The sequence below is a fragment of the Ptychodera flava genome, chromosome 8 (genome assembly GCF_041260155.1).
Source record: "Ptychodera flava strain L36383 chromosome 8, AS_Pfla_20210202, whole genome shotgun sequence".
NCBI lineage: Eukaryota > Metazoa > Hemichordata > Enteropneusta > Ptychoderidae > Ptychodera > Ptychodera flava.
In genome coordinates this window covers 36,089,092-36,109,431 of record NC_091935.1, presented here as the reverse complement: position 1 = coordinate 36,109,431, position 20,340 = coordinate 36,089,092, and the positions used below count along the sequence as shown (strand labels likewise).

At 39.3% G+C, this 20,340-nt stretch overlaps 1 protein-coding gene across 3 annotated transcripts in view; it reads right to left on the bottom strand.

Annotated features, from left to right (window-relative positions):
* Nucleotides 1–20,340, bottom strand: part of LOC139139198 (uncharacterized) — a 120,081-nt gene that overhangs the window by 8,855 nt on the left and 90,886 nt on the right. For all 3 annotated transcript variants that reach the window (XM_070708023.1, XM_070708024.1, XM_070708025.1), the window contains exon 6: nucleotides 4,823–5,025. In XM_070708023.1, coding sequence (XP_070564124.1) covers nucleotides 4,823–5,025 — 203 coding nt within the window. The remainder of the gene's footprint in view (nucleotides 1–4,822; nucleotides 5,026–20,340) is intronic.

Here is a 20,340-nt window from a genome sequence, read left to right as displayed (position 1 = left end):
CCTCTGACCTCCCCATCTAAAATACTTAGAAAAACCTTTGAAAAACTGACGGCACTGGTGCAGACTGGTGAAAAACAACTTGCAGAAATTCAAGCGATAAACGAGCGTCTGAGAAATGTTGAAGAAAAACAAGCAGAGATTAAAACGGCTCTCAACCATGCAGACAACGAAAGGGAGGAGTTATGCAATAGCGGCATAGACACCAAAAGGCGCATGACCGACCTAACAGCTCAGATTGAGAATCTTGAAGCACTACACACCGAACATAAAGAAAAAAATCCTTAAGCTACAGAGATATTCGAGAAGCTACAACCTGCGATTCGGTGGCATCAAAGTTCAGTAAGATGAGCGGTGCTTGGTGATCGTGTCAGATTTACTGGCCACAAAGTTTAATATCAGCGACCCGATCATGTAGATAGAAAACGCCCATAGAGTGCCCCATCACCGGAACGCGCAGAAACAGCATTGCATCTCCACCTCACATTATTGCCAAATTCTTGAGACGCTCGGACAGAGTGGAAATATATGTACTATGGAAAGCCAGAAATGTCTTGAAGGACTCCAACGTTTTCATAACTGAAGACTACTGTCCAGAGGATTATAAACGCAAACGCCAACTGCAATCAGTGATGCAAGAAGCCTTCAAGAAAGGAAAACGTCCTCGTTTCACAAATGGCAAACTTTAAATAGATGGTCGCCTCTATCGTGAATGAACTCATGTTCTAATAAACTGTAAGTAAAAGATAGACAAGACTCTGTAATGCTGACCCGTTGCTCTGGTGTCTACTACCAGTGAACGATACTATCTATAAACTCTCAGGACTCTGTAGATGAACTAGGTCCCGAAGTATTTTGTGTGACATTTGGCCAGCCGTTGGCGGCTGGTTCACCGCTTCGCCGCCCCCAAACAAACATAGCAACAACAGTTTTATAGGTTTACTGAAGGAACACTTTAGTGTTTTGTCCCCTTTTACATTTCTAGACTTGGGGTTGGGTGGAGGTGGGGCGGGAGATTTGCTTGCTCTGGCTGTGCCATGTTTTCATAAACATGACCATGTTCCATTTTTCACATTAGTCTGTGGGGCAAACATGTCATTGTACGTACCGTCTTACGTATTGCAGTTGCCAATGTAAACTTCGTTGATACCCTTGCTTGGTCTCTGGGGAGGGGGAATTTGTTGTTTTCTTGTTTCTATTTTACATTTTGCTTTTCAAAAAAGCGAAAACACAATTACAACTATTTTGTAATTATAAGATCTTGAGTATTTTGTTATAATCTATAAAAAATCATCAATCTAACAGTGTTTTTTGTGTGAAGAAGAGGACAAATGTCATAAATTATTGATAATTGCACAATCATCAAATACATCTCTAACAATTTTTCATTTTTGTCTAGCTTTTTGCACTCTCAGGAAAGGAGAACCCATTAAATGTAACTGATTGATTATTAGGCTTTGCTATTCTAACCAAACGATGCATGATAAAATTTTAACTTTTCGATGGGAAAATGGCCTTCTACCTTTACCCAAATCAGTTCTGCTGCACTTTATGTTTTTTTGGTGATCTCTCTTTAAAATGATTTGCTAGATGTTAAGAAAATGTCTTGTACATTTATTTCATATACAAGGAAATGAGACCTGGTAAATTTGATTAAACTACCCTTTTCTTGTGAGTGTGCTAATTAATGCTGGAAAATATCAAAAAATCACTGAACTATTTTAGCCCTTCTATTAAAAATGAACTATTTTTGGTAGATGGAAAGAAATGTAATCAATATCATCTGTCTGTTGAAACTTTAAAATATTAACGGCAGGAACCGACAGTTTTTGTCTGGAATGTTTAGGGACTGTACAGAGATGTCTTTGCAGCTTTCAGGCACCACTCAGACGAGACGCTAAATCTTTTAGAGACCACACTGACTTGACCTTGAAACTTTCAGGGACCACTCGGATGAGTCCTTGAAACTTTCAGGGACCACCAAGATGAGACCCTGAATCTTTCAAGGACTATCCTGATGTGACCTTCGCTCGTCTGCTTGTGCATTCACAAGGTAAAGCTGACAGGCAGAGGAAACACTGAAAAAGATTTGGTCCAACTTCCTCCACATACAGCATCAATATTCATGACGGTCGAAGTTAAGATTATGTAATGGCTTAACCGGGCGTCCTCATCGCTCCGATGTGTGACTGGTCTGCCGGCGCAGAAACACGTCTTTGCGTATTTATCACGCGACGAGATCTACAAGGCATGTTCTCCCTGGCATAAATGTGATGAACTGGGCAGTGGCTGAATCTTCAGTTGACTTAGACAAGCAGTCTTGACAATTAATGGTAATGTACTCGCTCGCTGAAGTATGCTGTCGCTGGTCTGGACAGTAAACAATTCGCAAACAATCGTTGCTTGAAAAGAGGGGCAGAGACAGAAGCTGAGGAGGTTGATTAAAAACTGGAGACCTATATCCCTTTTAAATTCAGACAACAAAATCGGCACAAAATGCCTGGCCAAAAGACTGGAAAGGGCCCTCCCTCATATTACTCAAGAAACTTTCGTCAAAAATTGCTTCATTGTTGATGTTGTCAGACTTGCCGAAAACATCCTATAATAATATTATAAAAAAGATTTCAATCTACCCGGTATTATGTTAACCATCGATTTTGAGAAAGCTTTTGACTCAGTGGAATGGCAATTTCTCTTTTAAACACTTTCTGTATTTAATTTCGGCCCCTCTCTCCTACATGGGATAAAAGTCTTATACACTGACATGTCAAGTTGTGTGATGAACAAAGGTTTCAGTACAGGCTACTTTAATCTGGGTCGTTGAGTGAGACAGGGTGACCTTATCTCTCCCATGCTGTTTATTTTAGTGATTGAAGTTTTTCTAAGCTCCCTGCGTCAGAACAAACTATTAATGTCATAGAAGTGCCAGGTTTCGGTTCAGTTAAATCAACATCATATGCGGATGATCTGACATGTTTCCTCAGTGACATTGCCTCTTGTAAAACCATTTTTAAAAAGTTGAATGAGATTTCTGGACTTAAAGTTAATCCTAACAAAAGTCCTTTGGCTTGGAAAATACTGGTTCCGAAAAGACAAACCTCTGAATATTATTATGGCCAAATACTCCTAGGGATCTTTTTAGCCTATGACGAAATCTTAGCTTTAGAGATGAACGTTATCTGTCCTTTGGCCAAGTTACAAGCTTCTCTTAACCTTTGGAAAATGAGGGGTCTGACCTTACTCGGAAAAGTTCAAATTATGAAAGCACTGGGAATCTCTCAAGTCCTGTACGTCCTAAATCTCACTGACAATCATGGTAAATATGTCAAAGAATTTAACACCCTCCTATCTAAGATTCTTTGGAACGGCTCTTATAGAGTTGCCAGGAAAACTGTTATTAGGAACATACAAGATGGAGGTCTAGGCATGCCTGATATATTCGTAATTGTCAAGGCTCGCTTTTGGGATAATTCTGTTGTACAACCTTGACAGTGGTTTCGCCATGCAATGTCAACGTATAGGTGATATTGAACTTGTGCTGCGCTCAAATTTCAATAACAAATCTTTGCCTGTTTTTATGAATCATTCTCTGCAATATGCTTCAAACACATGGAAAATGGTGACATCCCCTCCAGTAACGGAGGTTCATTACTTAAACCGATGCATATCTTAGTGGGCGAGAAAAGTATTTTCCACCATAATCTTTTTGAATTGGGCTTCAAATATGTTGGACACCTATTTGATGTCCATGGCAACGTTCTTCAATGAGCTTAAAGACGCCCTTCTCAATCCCTGGTTCTCGCATTAGCGAATGAGTGAACAGCCCATTAACAGTTTGTCATTCTTTTGTTTTCCATTGAATATTTTATCAAGTAAATAATATTGATATAAGATAAATCTGATAATTGAGTGGGGGCTTTAAGTAATTCACAGGGGAGCACAACACCAGGAATATCTTTAAGTGGTATTCTATAGTCTCAGCACAGTCAAAAAATTAGAAAAACAATTCTGATATGTCGAAATTTACTGTTGACCAGGATAATAAGCCCATATTAGGTATTTTATTTAAAGCTCACAGTAAAGATATTCACTATCATCTCGATCAGTCTACCACAAAACACACAGTCCCAGGTATTGTGAAACAGCATTTTATCTCTCCAAGGTCTGAAATAGTTTTCATCAATGCACTGGACAGCCTTATTCGGGAATGAGAATCTATTTACCAGTAACCATTTAAATTAACCCTGGACAAACAATTACGTTGATTCCAGTGGAAATTAACGCACAATATTTTACCAACTAATATGTTGCTTCATAAAATGACTCCAGTCAGAGTTTCATCAAGAGTTTGTACATTTTTTTAAATGAAAAGGAGTCTCTCCTTCATAAAGTATCGCTATTTTGTTGAATGCCAAATACCACAGAAGTTAAATTTATGGAAATGGAAAAAGTGCAATACCCATAATGTAAATTATACCATGTTGTACATGACTGTCTGAATTTCTATTTGACTGAAAGGTTGTAAATAACGTTTGGAACAAATTGATGGAAATATCAATATAAATTACAGAAACCATATAAAGCTGGTATGGCAGTGTGTCATATATGGATATGCATTAAATATGAACGGTATAGCGGCACTAAATCTTATTCTAATGCTAGCAACCTTTTGTGTGTATAGAGAAAGAATAATAAACCAAAGAGATATATGGAGATTTTTTAAAGAATGGGGCAACACAATGGAGTGTCATATTAGGCATACAAATGTATTTTATGGTGCTTTTAAAACCCTTTCACCGAGCTTTTGTTCACCATCCTAACTTACCTTGACTTTTATTAGGTAATTTCAACCATCTGAAAAGCGTATCTTGTCCATGAGGCTTTTTACTGTGAAGGTACTCAAACTTCTTCTCTGAATACTTGTCTGTTGGTAGGAGGCAGTACTTATAACACAGCACATCATCATGGCCCAAAATGTCCCTGTTGAATTTGCCTTCTAAATAGTATGTGGTCTCATTGTCTGATGTTCTTAAGCGTTGAAAAGAGAGCAAAAAAGAAGACAACATAAAATATCACATTATAAACTCACGGAGGGCGTTCATTAAAATACGGGCTCTTTGCTTTCATTGCGTGATCAGCTGTTTAAAATATGATACAGGTTGCAGAAATATTCTGTTAATTTTTTGTTTCTCCATTTCCCTTGACGGCGAATTTGCATATGTGAGTAGTGATAACATGGAAAACGTTTGCATATATTTCTTAAATGAAACACAATCAACTTTAGGCTTCAATACATAGCTTGTAATACACTCAAATCAAGTAATTGACATCAATCGTGTAAAGTTTTTAGTCATTGTCTTGAGTTGTGGGGAGGAAACGCCATAGTATAGTTGTCATTATAGAAGGATTTGGTGGTTTCCAAGAAGACTCTTTCTGACCTTAGATATCCTAGTTATCCTAATAGAATGGAAATGATCGAAAAGCATTTTAACATGGGATGTGGTCAACAATACCCATATAACCAACAGTCACATCATATGGTTTGCTCAAATGGCCAACAAAGTAGTAAATGCATTTAATTAGTGCAGTCGATTTTCGATTTCGATTTTGATTTTCGATTTTCTTGTTATAATTTCACAGCCTATTTTTACTCACTTCGGTGTCTACCATCCCAAGAAACAACAGATCAGAGTAGTATGTACAACTGAGTCTCCCTGAACGACGCATTGCTACAGGGACCTGACAAAATGAACAGCCTCCTTGAATTCCTGCTATGATTCCGACGCCAGCAGACAGCAGTAATGAGTGACATAGAACAAATGTTTCACAGTTTCCACGTCAACAAAGAACACCAGAACTATCTGCGCTTCTTTTGGTTAAAAGACAACGACCCCATGAAACCAGTAATTCAGTACAGAATGAACGTTTACCTGTTTGGCGATGTCTCCTCACCAGCTATTGCTACCTTCGGACTGAGAAAGATCGCTGAAGACGGCGTATCTACATATGGAGAAGACGTGAAAGAGTTCATAGACAAGAACTTTTACGTCGACGACGAACTAACCTCAGCACCAGATGCAAAGAAAACTATCAGTCTCATCAACAGAACAAGTGACTTGCTAACGACCATAAACGTCAACTTTCACAAGATTGTTTCTAATGACAAAGAGGTCATGACCACACTACCAAACAAAGTACAAGCCAAAGATCTACAGAGTTTGGATTTCAACCAAGACACCTTACCGACACAGAGGTCATTAGGGGTCAGGTGGTCTTCAGAGGCAGATGCATTCACATTCAGAGTAGACTTGAAGGAGAAGCCATCCTCATGGCAGGGAGTACTGGCGATCATCAACTCAATATACGATCCACTCGGTATACTCGCACTGGTTTCCATAGAAGGTAAACTAATACAACGAGGCCTCATGACAGGAACTAAAGGACGCAACTCATCTAACCTTGGCTGCGATGAACCATTACCAGAGAAATACTTGCCCAGATGAACACGCTGGTGCAACAACCTCAACTACATCATAAAGGTACAGCTACGGCAATGCTACGCTCCACCCACCTTCGGACCCATCAAGAAAACTGAGTACGTGTCACATTTTCTCTGACGCAAGCAATGTAGCCATAGGTGCTGTAGCGTACTTGCGGTTGATCAACCATGAAGACAACGTCAATGTATCATTCATACTTGGCAAAGCAAAAGTAAACCCGACTCATGCAGTCTCCATACCTCGCCTAGAACTGTGTGCAGCCGTCCTAGCGACAGAACTTGCACAGAAGAGCTCATCAGAAATCGGCCTGAACATCGACAGTGCCATCACACGGACAGAGAAAACAACAACAGCTCGAAACGTTTCCACAAATACGTAGCGAGCAGAGTAGAAAAGATCCACAACATTTCATCACCACACCAGTGGCGACATGTGTCTACACATAAAAATCCAGCTGACATCGCATCACGCAGCGTGCCAGCCCCAAAACTCAACTCAACTACCTGGATATCAGGATCAGCATTCCAGTGGCAACGAGACGAGCAAGACAACCACAAAGAAACAGAACACAATTACACAGTGAGCGACGAAGACCCTGAGGTCAACAAACAACTTACTGTCCTCAACACATCAACAAAAGAAGTAGAACAAGACGACTTAGGTGCTCACCGATTTCAACGATTCTCATCATGGAAATCCTTGAAGAGAAGTATTACTAACTTAATAGGCAAAATCAGACAAAGAAAATGACCAGGAAAGACAAACAAAAGGGAGAAAGAAAAGTCTCTAGAAGAATGAAAATTGAAATGATGGCACAAGCAGAAACCGTTATCCTGCGCTCAGTACAGTAAAAGGTGTTTCATAAAGAATATGAGATACTATCTGCAGCAAAGTCAGCAGGCACTGACAACAACAAACCACAGAAACCCCATAAACCAGACGAACCCATTCATTGATGAAAAAGGACTCATCCCTGTTAGAGGAAGACTTCGCCGGTCTGACCTCAACCACTGCGGCCGGCACCCCATCCTCCCACAGGACAACCACATTTCACGACTGATCATTGATCATGTACATCGACAAGTACAACATCAAGGCAGACAACTCACCGTGTCGAACATCAGAGCAAATGGCTATATCATCATGGGTGTACATGACATGGTAATAAGTATATTACACAATGTGCAATATGTAGAAGACTAAGAGCAAAACCACTCACTCAACTCATGGCCGACCTACCCTCGACTTACCCACCATTCACCAACGTTGTCATGGACGAATTGCGACGGCCCCTGGGCTGTAGCTTCCCACAAAACCAGAGCCCGCACATCTGAAGCCAAGAGATGGACAGTGATCTTTGTCTCACTCTACACAACAGCAGTACACATAGAAGTAATAGAATCGATGGAAGTAGTAAGACTTATGTGTTATTTGTGATAATATTTTTCCCCATTTTATTCGAAAATAGCTACAGGGAGGGGAGGGACAATCCCCCTCCCTGTAGCCACGCATACATAGCAATGGTCATTGACACATAAATGGCTTGCGCGTAGCGGATTGAGCAAGCAAACATTGGCAGTGAGTTATAGCCAGTGCATTGTGCAAGTCCCTACGGAGTCAGAGTGACCTATATATGACTCAGTGGGGGAATGTATTCACGTTGGGTATAGACCCTTTTCATAAGTCTACCGCCCTCCTGTGGCCATAGTGAATTTGAAGTAAAAGCGAGGCCACTGGGGAAAACCCTCCAGCCCCTGCCCAGTGGCCTCCAGCCCCTGCAACATTCATGCGAATAAGTATTACAACAGAGGCCATTTTGTCATTTTCCCCTACCGAGTCACGGAGCGGACTATACATTCTAGCTCTTCTGGCTGTGATGTAAGTATAAAAATCTGCCTGCAAAAGAATGGTACATCCCTACGGAGTCACATTCTAGCTCTTCTAGCTGTGATGTAAACATATATAATTTTTATTTATTATCCCTACGGAGTCCCCTTCGGAACACTATGGAGTGTCTTCAGAATTCTGTAGACCTACGGAGTCTGTGTTGCGCAATACTGCTTTTGCAATAAGTGTTGCTTAGCAGCCTGTGATGTCATGACGGAGGTCTGACATTCTATGGCTTTCACGAATTTTTTTTCTGAACTTTCATTTCACCTTTGGAACGTTTGCTCACGAGATGGATAAAATTTTAGAAATTTCCTCTGAACTTTAAATGTGCCAGACAACCATTAGTTCAAATAAAATGAGATGCTTCAAGTGAATAACACTGATATCTAAAGTGTTTACACTCTTGTCTTTAAGTACAAACGTAGTTCGGGAGTCGTTCTCTACTCTATTCCCACAAACAAAACATATTCAATATTTATATCATTATGATCTTTATCGATACTTATGATAATATTACAAGATGTTCTGTTATCTGTTTTCATAGCGTAAAATCCAACCAAATCATCAAACTCGCCTCCTGTAGCTAGCTTTACAAATCTAATGAGGACTGTACCATGCTGAAGCATTTTCATATTATCAGTCATCTGTTGATTGGCTGTCTGTAAAGGTAATTCAGCTGTCTCCTCACCGATACTTTTCAGGCCCAGTTTCTGCAAAGTTGTGTCCCAAAATGATCTTACTGGAACTCCGCTAGCTGTATATGAACATTAATTGTTGCCCAAGTTTATCCTCCTTCGCATTTATTATCTGACTTTATTATTGTTGTATGTGAACTTATTTTGAGGTGAATTGGTATACCGAGTAAAATGGTGTATGGGTTCTTAGGCGTAAGCCAATGGCGAGAATCTCGCAACTTATATTTATTAACATTACTGTCAAAATAAAACACACTTGAAGTCCCCGGCGGTTCACTCACCCTACCTGCAATTTCACTATCAAATATTTCTACGATGTTACGTGGCACATTATACGGTCTAAATTTCTGACTAAGTCCATCCAATGTCAGAGCAAAGGGAGTAGGATCATGTGCAGCCTTTGTAGTGTCTATACTTTCATCTACATCTTTCAGTTCGGAAAACTCTACAGAGTTTTCATGTTTTGTACAGAGGCAGTGGCTAAAATAAACTTTTTCGCGAACTTTGTATCAAAGGACGTAATCCTTATTAGGGTTACCTGCGATCTTAGTATTATTGTTAACTTTAACACCACTCAGATCTTGTAGCTCAAGATTTTGTCCGTAAATTACACCTACCAGGCTCTGACATTATTGTAGTATAAACAGTGAAAATTTTAATACATACCTTATAATAATATACATCACTCAAGGATGATCATTTGGATTGAAAGCAAAACGGGCGAACCCGTTACTGTTAATTTTAATCCTTGCATTGACACAGCACAGTTTACTAAATAAGACTGCCAGAGTGCGGACTCTATAATTCAAGGCATAACATAACATCGGCGAATAATGTACTAAAATATCAAGAAGGTGACCAACCGAAGAAGACTAAAGCAATTCGTCCAGGTAACAACAATATTGATACCCTCAATAAAGCAATCGGGATGCAGCCAAAAATTAATTTTGAAAAAAGTCTGGCGACAAGCCGCGTTTATCTAACACTGGCTAAAAATGTTAAAGTTTATTTTAATGCCACAGGTAGCTTCGCCAACCTTGTCGGCTTTTCAGATAGTCCAGAGGACAACCCCGTGACAAAAAGTAACATGAGTCCAAAACAAGTGGATTTTATAACAGTCACCGAATACATAGTTCATCAGATACCGTCGATGTGACTGGAATTTACGTTACAAGCGGCTCGGGTGAATACATACAAGGAAAAACCTCGGACTGTTTACAAAAACTTCCTGTCCGAGATACAAAAGAAATAAGCAAAAAGGTCACCTATGACTTAAAAAGTGGCAACTCTACTATCACCATGCCATTGAGAAAGGGCTCAGGATGGATGAGTTCAATGTTTATTTGGATAACAGATCTCGTCGGAAATATAGTCAATTTCAATAACTGGCCAACTAGATTTTGTATCAAATTGCTGTAGCACCCTATCGGAACATCATATTAACCATCCTATGACCAATTCCACAGCAATATAGATCATTTAATATTTTTTGCTTGGGACTGGGTTGACAATAATTTGAGAATTGAACTGGCGCTGATGCAGAGTTGGCTTGCCCTTCGGAATGCGCCGCCGCTTCTTCGAGGATTTCTGCATCTTTATCTCTTAATTCGGCCACAGCATGCATATCTTTAGCCTGATTTTCTCTTTCCTAATCAGCCTGGAGTAATCTTTTTTCTGACCAGACGGCACGATCATGTTCAAATTTTTCTAATGCCTTATCATGTCTAATTTGTTCTTCCATCAGAGCCCCACCATACCCGCTAAACTTTTGACCGATAATAATATCTCCTGTGAATACTAGATTTAAGATTAACAATGCGTCTCTTGCCAACAAGTACAGTCTAACCATTAGCTGTAATTGATTTGGATGCATGGCTTTAATAAGAGAGCTATGGCCTATTGATAGTGATTAATACCCCTATAGACTTCCTAACTACAAAACATGTACTCACAGATATGGAATGGCCTAAAACAGCACAGGGATCAGTGAAAAGGGTCTTTATGATTTGTTGTGCAAAGTCCAATATGATACCACACACAAGAAAGATAAAGCCATTGCATTAAATACAGCACCGAGAACTGTGATTCCTACAGCTGCAGCCAGGTTGTTGGTTAATTGTCTCTATAAACATTACAAAGTATAAGGTTCTGCAGGAATAATATTTTACTGTTCAAGGAGATCTTTTGTAGCAACTGCAGAAGCAGCCGCTCCCCCTAATTTTAGCCACCGAGTGAGATTTTGCCGTCACCGATATCGCTTGACGCTGCACTATTGCTTCCCTTACCAAAATTGGGTGCACCTGAAACACACCTCAGTGAGCATAACCAGGTGGCATGTAGGTGCACTCTAAATACACCTTCCAACACACCAAAAACTAACTTGAATTTGCCACCTTTGGTGCCTTTTGGGTGCCTTTTTGGAGTGTATTTTAGGTGTGTTCATAGGTGTGGTTCAGGTGCACCTAAAAGGCACCCACTTAAAGAGTACAGCTGTCTTTTGGGTGCAGCTGAAACACCTTGAATTGGCACTTTAGGTGTCTTTTGGGTGCCTTTTCAGGTGTATTGGAGGTGTTTGCATCAGGTGTGTTTGGGGTGTCTTATCAAGATAATTCCACGGCAAATTTGAGTTTTGATCAAAAACCCACTTAAATTTGCTATGAAAATTTCATGATGCCCTACACTTATGACTTTAAACCTAGACTGTCATCTAGAGACCCCAGATTCATGTATCTTACATTAATTTACTGGGCCATTTTGCCTTCTAAAGTACCTGTTTGCTTGACAACAATATTAGATCAAGAGAAGGGGTGAGGATATTCTAATAATACCCATGGAACAAAGGAAAACACTTACTGTTTATCAATATAAAGTAACCGTATTTCAACACAGATAGACTGTGTAGTATATTATATTTCGAAAAAGTCCATGTAAACCATGTAGTCACAAGTGACAAGCTACTTTGTTTTTCCTGAAATGGTTGTTCAAGCTACTTTGTATTTCTGTAAAAGGTTGATCAAGCTATAATGTATTTCTGTAAATGGTATTTTCAAAACAATAGTTGTAATAAAAGGCAATATCGTAAATACACAAACAAGCAACCTAACAGCCAATATAGCTCCTCTGTGTTATGTAGAGAATAGCTATTTGTGACAAATGTGTTGATGAAGGTGGAAATCTTTGATACCTCATTTTAGGATGGCCTGAGATAAAATGGCAAAAATAGCTGCAAAAATACATAATTGAAGATTTTAGTATAATTTGAACATATCACACTAAGATCATCCCTAAGAACATGTCAATCAAAGCTATCAGACAAGTGCTTTTTGAGAATATAATTTTTTGACCATAAATGGCCAAAATTGCTCCAAAAATACCGAAATTGCACATTTCATCATAATTTCACTATATCATATTAAAATAACTCCTTGAAACCTGTATACCAAATTTCAGAGCTATCAGATGAGTAGTTTCGGAAATACACATTTTTTCACCAAATAAGGCAAAAATTGCCCCCCAAAAATAGAAATTACAGCTATCATCAAAACTCAATATATATTACTAAGTTCATCAGTAGAAACCTGTATCTCCTCCATTAAAATCTATCGTTAAATAGAAAGACACATAATCATTAGTAAAGACGCATTCCCGGTTGCTTTTCAACTGAATAAAAAACATTTGGAGGCATCATGGGTAAGTGGCTAGAGCAGTGGACTCACAATCACAGGATGGTGAGTTCGAGCCCCAGCATGGCCATGGTGTTGTGTCCTTGAGCAAGGCACTTTATTCCTCTTTGCTTCTCCCCACCCAGGAGTGATGGGTACCTGGTAGGACAGTGGTTGTTATGTGTGTGTTTACCTCTGCTGCGCTTATTGGCTGCACATGTGAGCAAAGGGTCCTCAGGCTCCGATGATGATGATGTTGTTATTAGGGGCCCAAGCCGACCGGCTGGGACCCTATTGTTATTGCTCAAGTTCTACTACTTCCTCTTCTTCCTCTTTTTCTTCTTCTTCTTCTGCCGATTCTTTGTCGACCTAGATCTCTTAAACGGCTGAATGAAAACTTCTCAAATTTGCAGAGCTAGTAGGTGTTAATTAGTACTCGTGCACCTGACCCTTGAAATTTTGATTGGTCACGTGACCTGGCGACCATATTGGATTTTCCAAAAACCTAAAGATGGCTTCTCCAGAAGACCTAGGGGTCTAGTCGATTTGAATTTTTTTGTATAGCAAGCATGACCTAAGGTCTTCATAATTTGCACATAAAATCGCATGCGGTCACGTGACCTTGGCCGCCATATTGAATTTTCTAAAATACTCATTTAATCTTTAAAAATCTTCTTCTCCAGAACCAAAACACCGATTAAGCTCAAATTTTACTCATGTTATCCTTTGAACGATCTCTTTCAAGTTTGCAAAAATCATTTTGATCGGTCACGTGGTTTGGTCGCCATATTTGATTTTGTGAAATCACAATTTAATCTCTAAAAATCTTCTTCTCCAGAACAAATTCACCGATTCAACTAAAATTTCACATATATCATCTTAAGTGTGATCTCTTTCAAGTTTGCAAAAGGCGTTTGGATCGGTCACGTGGTTTGGCCGCCATATTGGATTTTGCAAAAATCGTAATTTAATCTTTAAAAATCTTCTTCTCTAGAACCAAAACACCGATTAAGCTCAAATTTTACTCAAGTCATCCTTAGGGTGATCTCTTTCAAGTTTGCAAAAAACATTTCGATCGGTCACGTGGTTTGGCCGCCATATTGAATTTGTGAAATCGTAATGCAATTTTTAAAAATCTTCTCCTCCAGAACAAATACACCAATTGAACTAAAATTTCACATTTATTTCCTTAGTGGTAGTCCTTTTAAGTTTCAGAAAAACATTTTGATCAGTCACGTATTTGGCCGCCATATTGGATTTTATGTACATCGCAGTTTAATCCTTAGCAATCTTCTTCTCCAGAACAAATGTACAGATTGAACTAAAATTTTACACTCATTATCCCTAGTGGCAGTTCTTTTACATTTTCGAAAGGCATTTGGATCGGTCATGTGCTTTGGCCGCTATATTGGATTTTGTGAAAAATTGCAATTTCATCTTTAAAACTATTCTTTCCAGAACCAACGCACCGATCCAACTGAAATTTTACTTCTGTCACCCTTAGTGTGAGCACTTTCAAGTTTGTGAAAGGCGTTGGGGTCGGTCAAGTGGTTTGTTTGCCATATTGGATATAGCGACAATCGCAATTTCATCATTAAAACTCTTCTTCTCAAAAACCAACACACAGATTCACCTGAAATTTTACTCATATCTTTCTTAGTGCGAGCAATTTCAAGTTTGCGAAAGGCATTTGGATCGGTTAAGTCGCCACAATGTGCATAAGGCTGCAGTGTAAAACCTCGTCAGTCAGAAGATCGATCAGTGATGTATGTTATATTGTACACTTGAAAGTCAAAGACGGCACAACAGACTGCAATGCCCGCTGTCAAATTCAGCTAGCAGTCACACGAACCCTAATATCGGCGCCTGTTTAAGGCAACTTTGGCGACCAGCTTTGTACGCCGGGTGACTTTGTCGAGTATACTGCCACGGAAGTACTTAGAGGAGTGTGCCACTAGCTTTAAGGGGTGGCCGACTGCTGTGATTGACTGAATAAGAGACAAGGTCCCGCCAGGGCACAATTACTGGGGTCTACGCACAGCTGATATGTGAGTGTCAAGGATCATAAATGAAGCTATTTGGGTAATTTATATGTAGTTGTCTCAATACACGCTCACTTGTTCATCACTAATAAAAAAGAAAGATACATGACATTGCAAGGTGTGGTGATTTGTTTATGTTTCTCTATCTGACATGCATGGAGTGGCCCTGGTGTGTTGTGTAACTGAGAGCATGTACCTGATTAAAAATGTAAACAAGACCACATCAAGCCCAGCTGTAAATGTCATAAAAATCGCTGATACACATCTATTAAAACAACACCTTGTTTAATAAAGTTCTGCAGCTTGATCTAACTTCACTGTAATTGCTGTGTGCCATTGCACGCCCGGTCTGTGACCGCCAAAATGTACCCTTTATTTATCAGCGATTCGGGGACTCTAATATCGATACTAGACAATAGTAGAATGACTTGCCCTATGCATCGGTACGCCAGATCTGTGAAATCGTCGATATATTTACTGCATGTTTATCGGGAATTTGGGGACTCTAATATAAATAGCACACAATACTAGAATGACTTGCCCTGTGCCTCGGCACACAAGGTCTGTGAAATTGCCGATATTTACCAGATATTTATCAGCGATTTGGGGACTCCAATATTGATACTAGACGATACTAGATTCTGTCAAATCCCGGGTAAATATCCGATATATATCGAAGAATACACCACCTTGCAGTTCTGGTCAAACCCGACTTCCAAGGACTGACTGTAAATTCGATACTGAACGATACTGGATTCTGTCAAATCGAGGGTAAATATCCGATATCGGAGATTGCACTACCTTACAGTTTGGTCAAACCCGACTTTCAATGACTGACTCTAGCTTCGATACTAGACTATATACTTTCTGTTAAATCGCGGGTAAATATCCGGTATATATCGGAGATTTCACCACATTACAGGTTTTGCCAAACCCGACTTCAAAGGACTGACTCTAGCTTCTATAATAGACGATACTAGATTTTCTCAAATCGCGGGTAAATGTCCGATATATATCGAAGAATACACCACCTTACATGCAGTTCTGGTCGAACCCGACTTCCAAGGACTGACTCTAGCTTCGTTACTAGACGATACTAGATTTTCTCAAATCGCCAGTAAATGTTCGATATATATCGGAGATTTCACCACCTTACACTTCTTGTCAAACCCGACTTCCAAGGACTGACTCTAGCTTCGATACTTAACGATACCAGATTCTGTCAAATCGCGGGTAAATATCCGATATGTATATCGGACATTTCACCACCTTACACTTCTTGTCAAACCCGACTTCCCAGGACTGACTCTAGCTTCGATACTAGACGATACCAGATTCTGTCAAATCGCGGGTAAATATCCGACATATATATCGGAGATTTCACCACCTTACAGGTTTTCACAAATCCGACTTCCAAGGACTGACTCTAACTTCGATACTAAGCGATACTAGATTCTGTCAAATCGCGGGTAAATATCATATATATATATATATATATATATATATATATATATATATATATATATATATATATATATATATATATATATATATATATATATATATATATATATATATATATTCGGACATTTCATCACCTTACCTTACAAACCCGACTGCGAAGGACCGACTGTAACTTCGATACCAGGCGATACTAGATTCTGTCAAATCGAGGGTGAATATCCGATATAGATTGGAGATTTCACCATCTTATAGATCTAGTCGAGCCAATCTAACTTCGGTATTGTATAGTCTAATAGCCGTAAATATCGGATATCATATCAAAGTGCAATGTCGCGGTGTCCTCGGGATTCCGGGATATTATATAGCACTCACCCCGCCTATCGCGTTCACCACACTCAGGTGTCTCACATCGCCTTCACCCCACTAAAATATTCACAAATCACAGTCTACGATGCGGCTAGCAGGCGGCCGCAATTACCAACTACAAATAGTTTATTGATTGTTGTCAGTTGGGAAGGAAACTAGGTTTAAAATGGCTGCTCACTCACAGCCTGTCGGTAAAATTGCTATTCAAAGCTGGACGCTCTTGCCATAGTTCTAGGTCTAAATAGGTGTGACCATTTCAGTTGATAGTGTAGCTGTTCAGAAGAATTGTTTGCACAACTTATTACAGTGGGAACACTCAGTAAACATGTACTTCCTTAATTTGTGAAGTTTATTAGTGCAAAAGTAGCCCTGCGTTCAGGTGTGTTTGTTCCCGGCAACGGTCTGTGGTTAACTTGAGTCTCTGCGGCGAGATTCACAATGGCGATCTCCATGGGTAAATTTAAACGGCCAAAGCATACGGCTTTTTTAACAAGGTAGAGCGAGTAAGGCACTCCTGAACGGCGAAAATGTTGATGGTGTATAGCTGCCAATAAGCAAATATCCTTACTGATGTTAGAAACTTGTGTGAATGGCTTCCTTGAAGATGAATTCGCAAGATTTTTCAGCTATTGTGACGTTATATCGGAAACAGATTTTCAGAGAAGGCGCCCGCTCGTCCGCCGAGTACAGTCAACGTACTTCCGCATTCATATTGTGCAAATCCGCAAGTCTTGTCGCGATATTTGAGCATTTAACTTGATCGTCAGTGAAACAAAAAGATGTTTCTCCATATCAAAACATTATGTGTTTTATATTTAGGGTTCTGTTTAAGTAATAGACATGAACATTTGGATTTATGATCCGTGATTTCCGCGATCCGTGGCATGATTCAACCTGGCCGTGGATACGCACTGACTTTTTTGGTGATGACCCCTGACCCAAGTGTCATCGATACGCTGTGCGCTGTCCGAGCATCGCTTGCTAAATTCATGGAGCTACCAAAGCTCCATGCTAAATTCAAGCGTAAAGCAAATGTATCGAAAGTCTAACATGCACAAATTTGTCAAGTCTTTGAGTATTTTACTTTTGAACTGCTATGAAAATGGATATCTACGTATAATTCGTTTGAAAAACTGGTATGCTGAAACAGGTTTCGTGCCGTTATAGTGCGATATGTACAGTCCAGCAGTGATAGCGATTGCAGGTTTTTTACAAAGGCTGCGTTCACAAAAAAAGGTGGGGGGGGGGGGGCTGGAGGTATTCATTCAGGAAGGGGAAATCGAAAATTTTGGGGGTAGTAGAGGGGGACTTGAAAATTTTGCTCTACCTGCAGGGGGCACTTGAAAATTTATTGGTTCCCTTTTATGTTTTACATTTTCCGATTCCAAGTTTTTTTGTAGGTAATCTAATGAAGTGAATACCATTTTTATGTCATTCAAATGTTGTTATGTTAGTAATAATTTAACAGAATCTAGAACCATTTGTCACATTCCATGACTTATATCTCGAAAAAATCTAAACATGTGTGATTGTCGTAAAAAAATCTAACTTGAGCCTAGTAACAGGGCAGAAGCTGCAACCGTTGATGATTTTTGCAATCTATCTAATATATCAACTACAGTTTCCTGCTGTCTCCCTACAGCATGCTCAAACACACAATGTTCAGTTTGTCGACAAAACCTGTATATATAAATATGTATTTAGGTGATAGTTTGATTAGAGTCCAGACTGACAGTCAGTTGTCAGCACTGATACGTGGTACACATACACAGGCTTTGCTAGCAAGCTGAATACTGGACAGTTCAACATGCTGTAGAGAGTAGAACAAGAACGCAGTTTTATGATAAACTGAACAAAAATAGTGTCAAAATTAAGTTAATACAACTTCTTCCTATGGGCAACTGTCACTATCAGATACCGCCCTGCTACTGTAGTATATACGTGAGCAGTGACAGAGATAGCTCTGACTCCGATATACATTGTAGTTGAAGAAGAGTTTGTGTCTCATGACAGTAAAACATTACCTAAACAAGATCAGGCCAGATCAGGCAAGAACGCAGTTGTATGATAAACTGAACAAAAATAGTGTCAAAATTATCAAAGTTAATACAACTTCTTCCTATGGGCAACTGTCACTATCAGATACCGCCCTGCTACTGTAGTATATACGTGAGCAGTGACAGAGATAGCTCTGACTCCGATATACATTGTAGTTGAAGAAGAGTTTGTGTCTCATGACAGTAAAACATTACCTAAACAAGATCAGGCCAGAAAGCAACACAAGGAAGAACACATGAAAATTTTTGCATTCTAGCATATGAGAATAATCAAATATATAAAGAAAAAAGAGGGGGTCACTGTGCTTGATTTTCTAAATTTTCACAGTTTTGTCAAAACATTATACAAAAGTAAAACTTTAAACAGTAAAGATGAAATGAAAAAATATATGACTAATTATTTATTTTTTAACCAAATTTGCAATTATTACGCCAAAAATTTCAGAGATTAATACATTTATTTGATGGAATATTTTAACCTTCCCGTATTGTAAATTTTGAGTAGTATCTAAATCATATATGTCTTGTACTTTTGAAACAAATTTTTGGTAGGTCACCGTGCTCAGTTTAAGACGCCATATTTGATTTCTTGAAAATCGCAATTTATCTCTACAAATCTTCTTCTCCTGAACCAAAACACTGATGGAACTGAAATTCCACTTTTGTCATTCTTAGTGAGAGCTCTTTCAGGTTTGTGAAAGGCAATTAGATCGCTCACATGTTTTTGCCGCCATGTTGTATTTGCATGGAACAGATAAATGTGAGATGATGTTCAAAATTCTTCTTTACAAGAACTTGACTGTCTTCAAGCTAAAATTTTGCACATAATATAATCAGTGGAAGATTTGGAAACCAGGTTAATCGCTTGGGCCCCGCCAACGCTGCTTGCAGCTTTAATTTTTATTATTATTGTTGTTGTTGTTGTTGATAGTATTTGCAGAAAAGAACAAAGTATGCGCTGCGAAATTCAATACAGCCTAACTATACATGTGCGTTGCAGCCTAAACTATGCGTTGCAAATTCAATACAGCCTAACTATACATGTGCGTTGCAAATTCAATACAGCCTAACTATACATGTGCGTTGTTGCCTAACTATACATGTGCGTTGCAAATTCAATACAGCCTAACATTACCCAAGGGTTGTCACTTCATTGCCACACACTTTTTTCAATCGCCAAAAATGCACCTAGCAAGCATCGAAATCGGTAAAATTCGACGTAGGGTCAAAGCACATTAGTCCTTCTCAATCATACTCAGACATTTTTACTTCTTGCCGATGAAAAGTCGACAAATCGGCAGGTTTTTCAATGCATCTAGTCGTCTCTTGATTCCAGATTTAAAAGGCCCCGCAGATTTAAAAGGCCCCGCGAAAGATCTAGTCACGTGGGCGCATTTCAATTGAACCAATAGCAGAGCACGTACTGAACGAATGGGCCCGACGTGAAAACCCAGCAGTAACGTAAGTTTCTCACGTCTTTGGAAAGAACGTTCTCTTGCTATGGGTGAACTGGAACTGTTAAAGTTACCAGAATTTCATACGCAGACGAACGCAGACAGTGTCACCCATAGTCTTCAAAAGACATAAGAAACTTACGTTACTGCCGGGTTTTCACGCTGGGCCCATCCAGCTCTGCTATTGGTTTGATTTGAAATGCGCCCACGTGA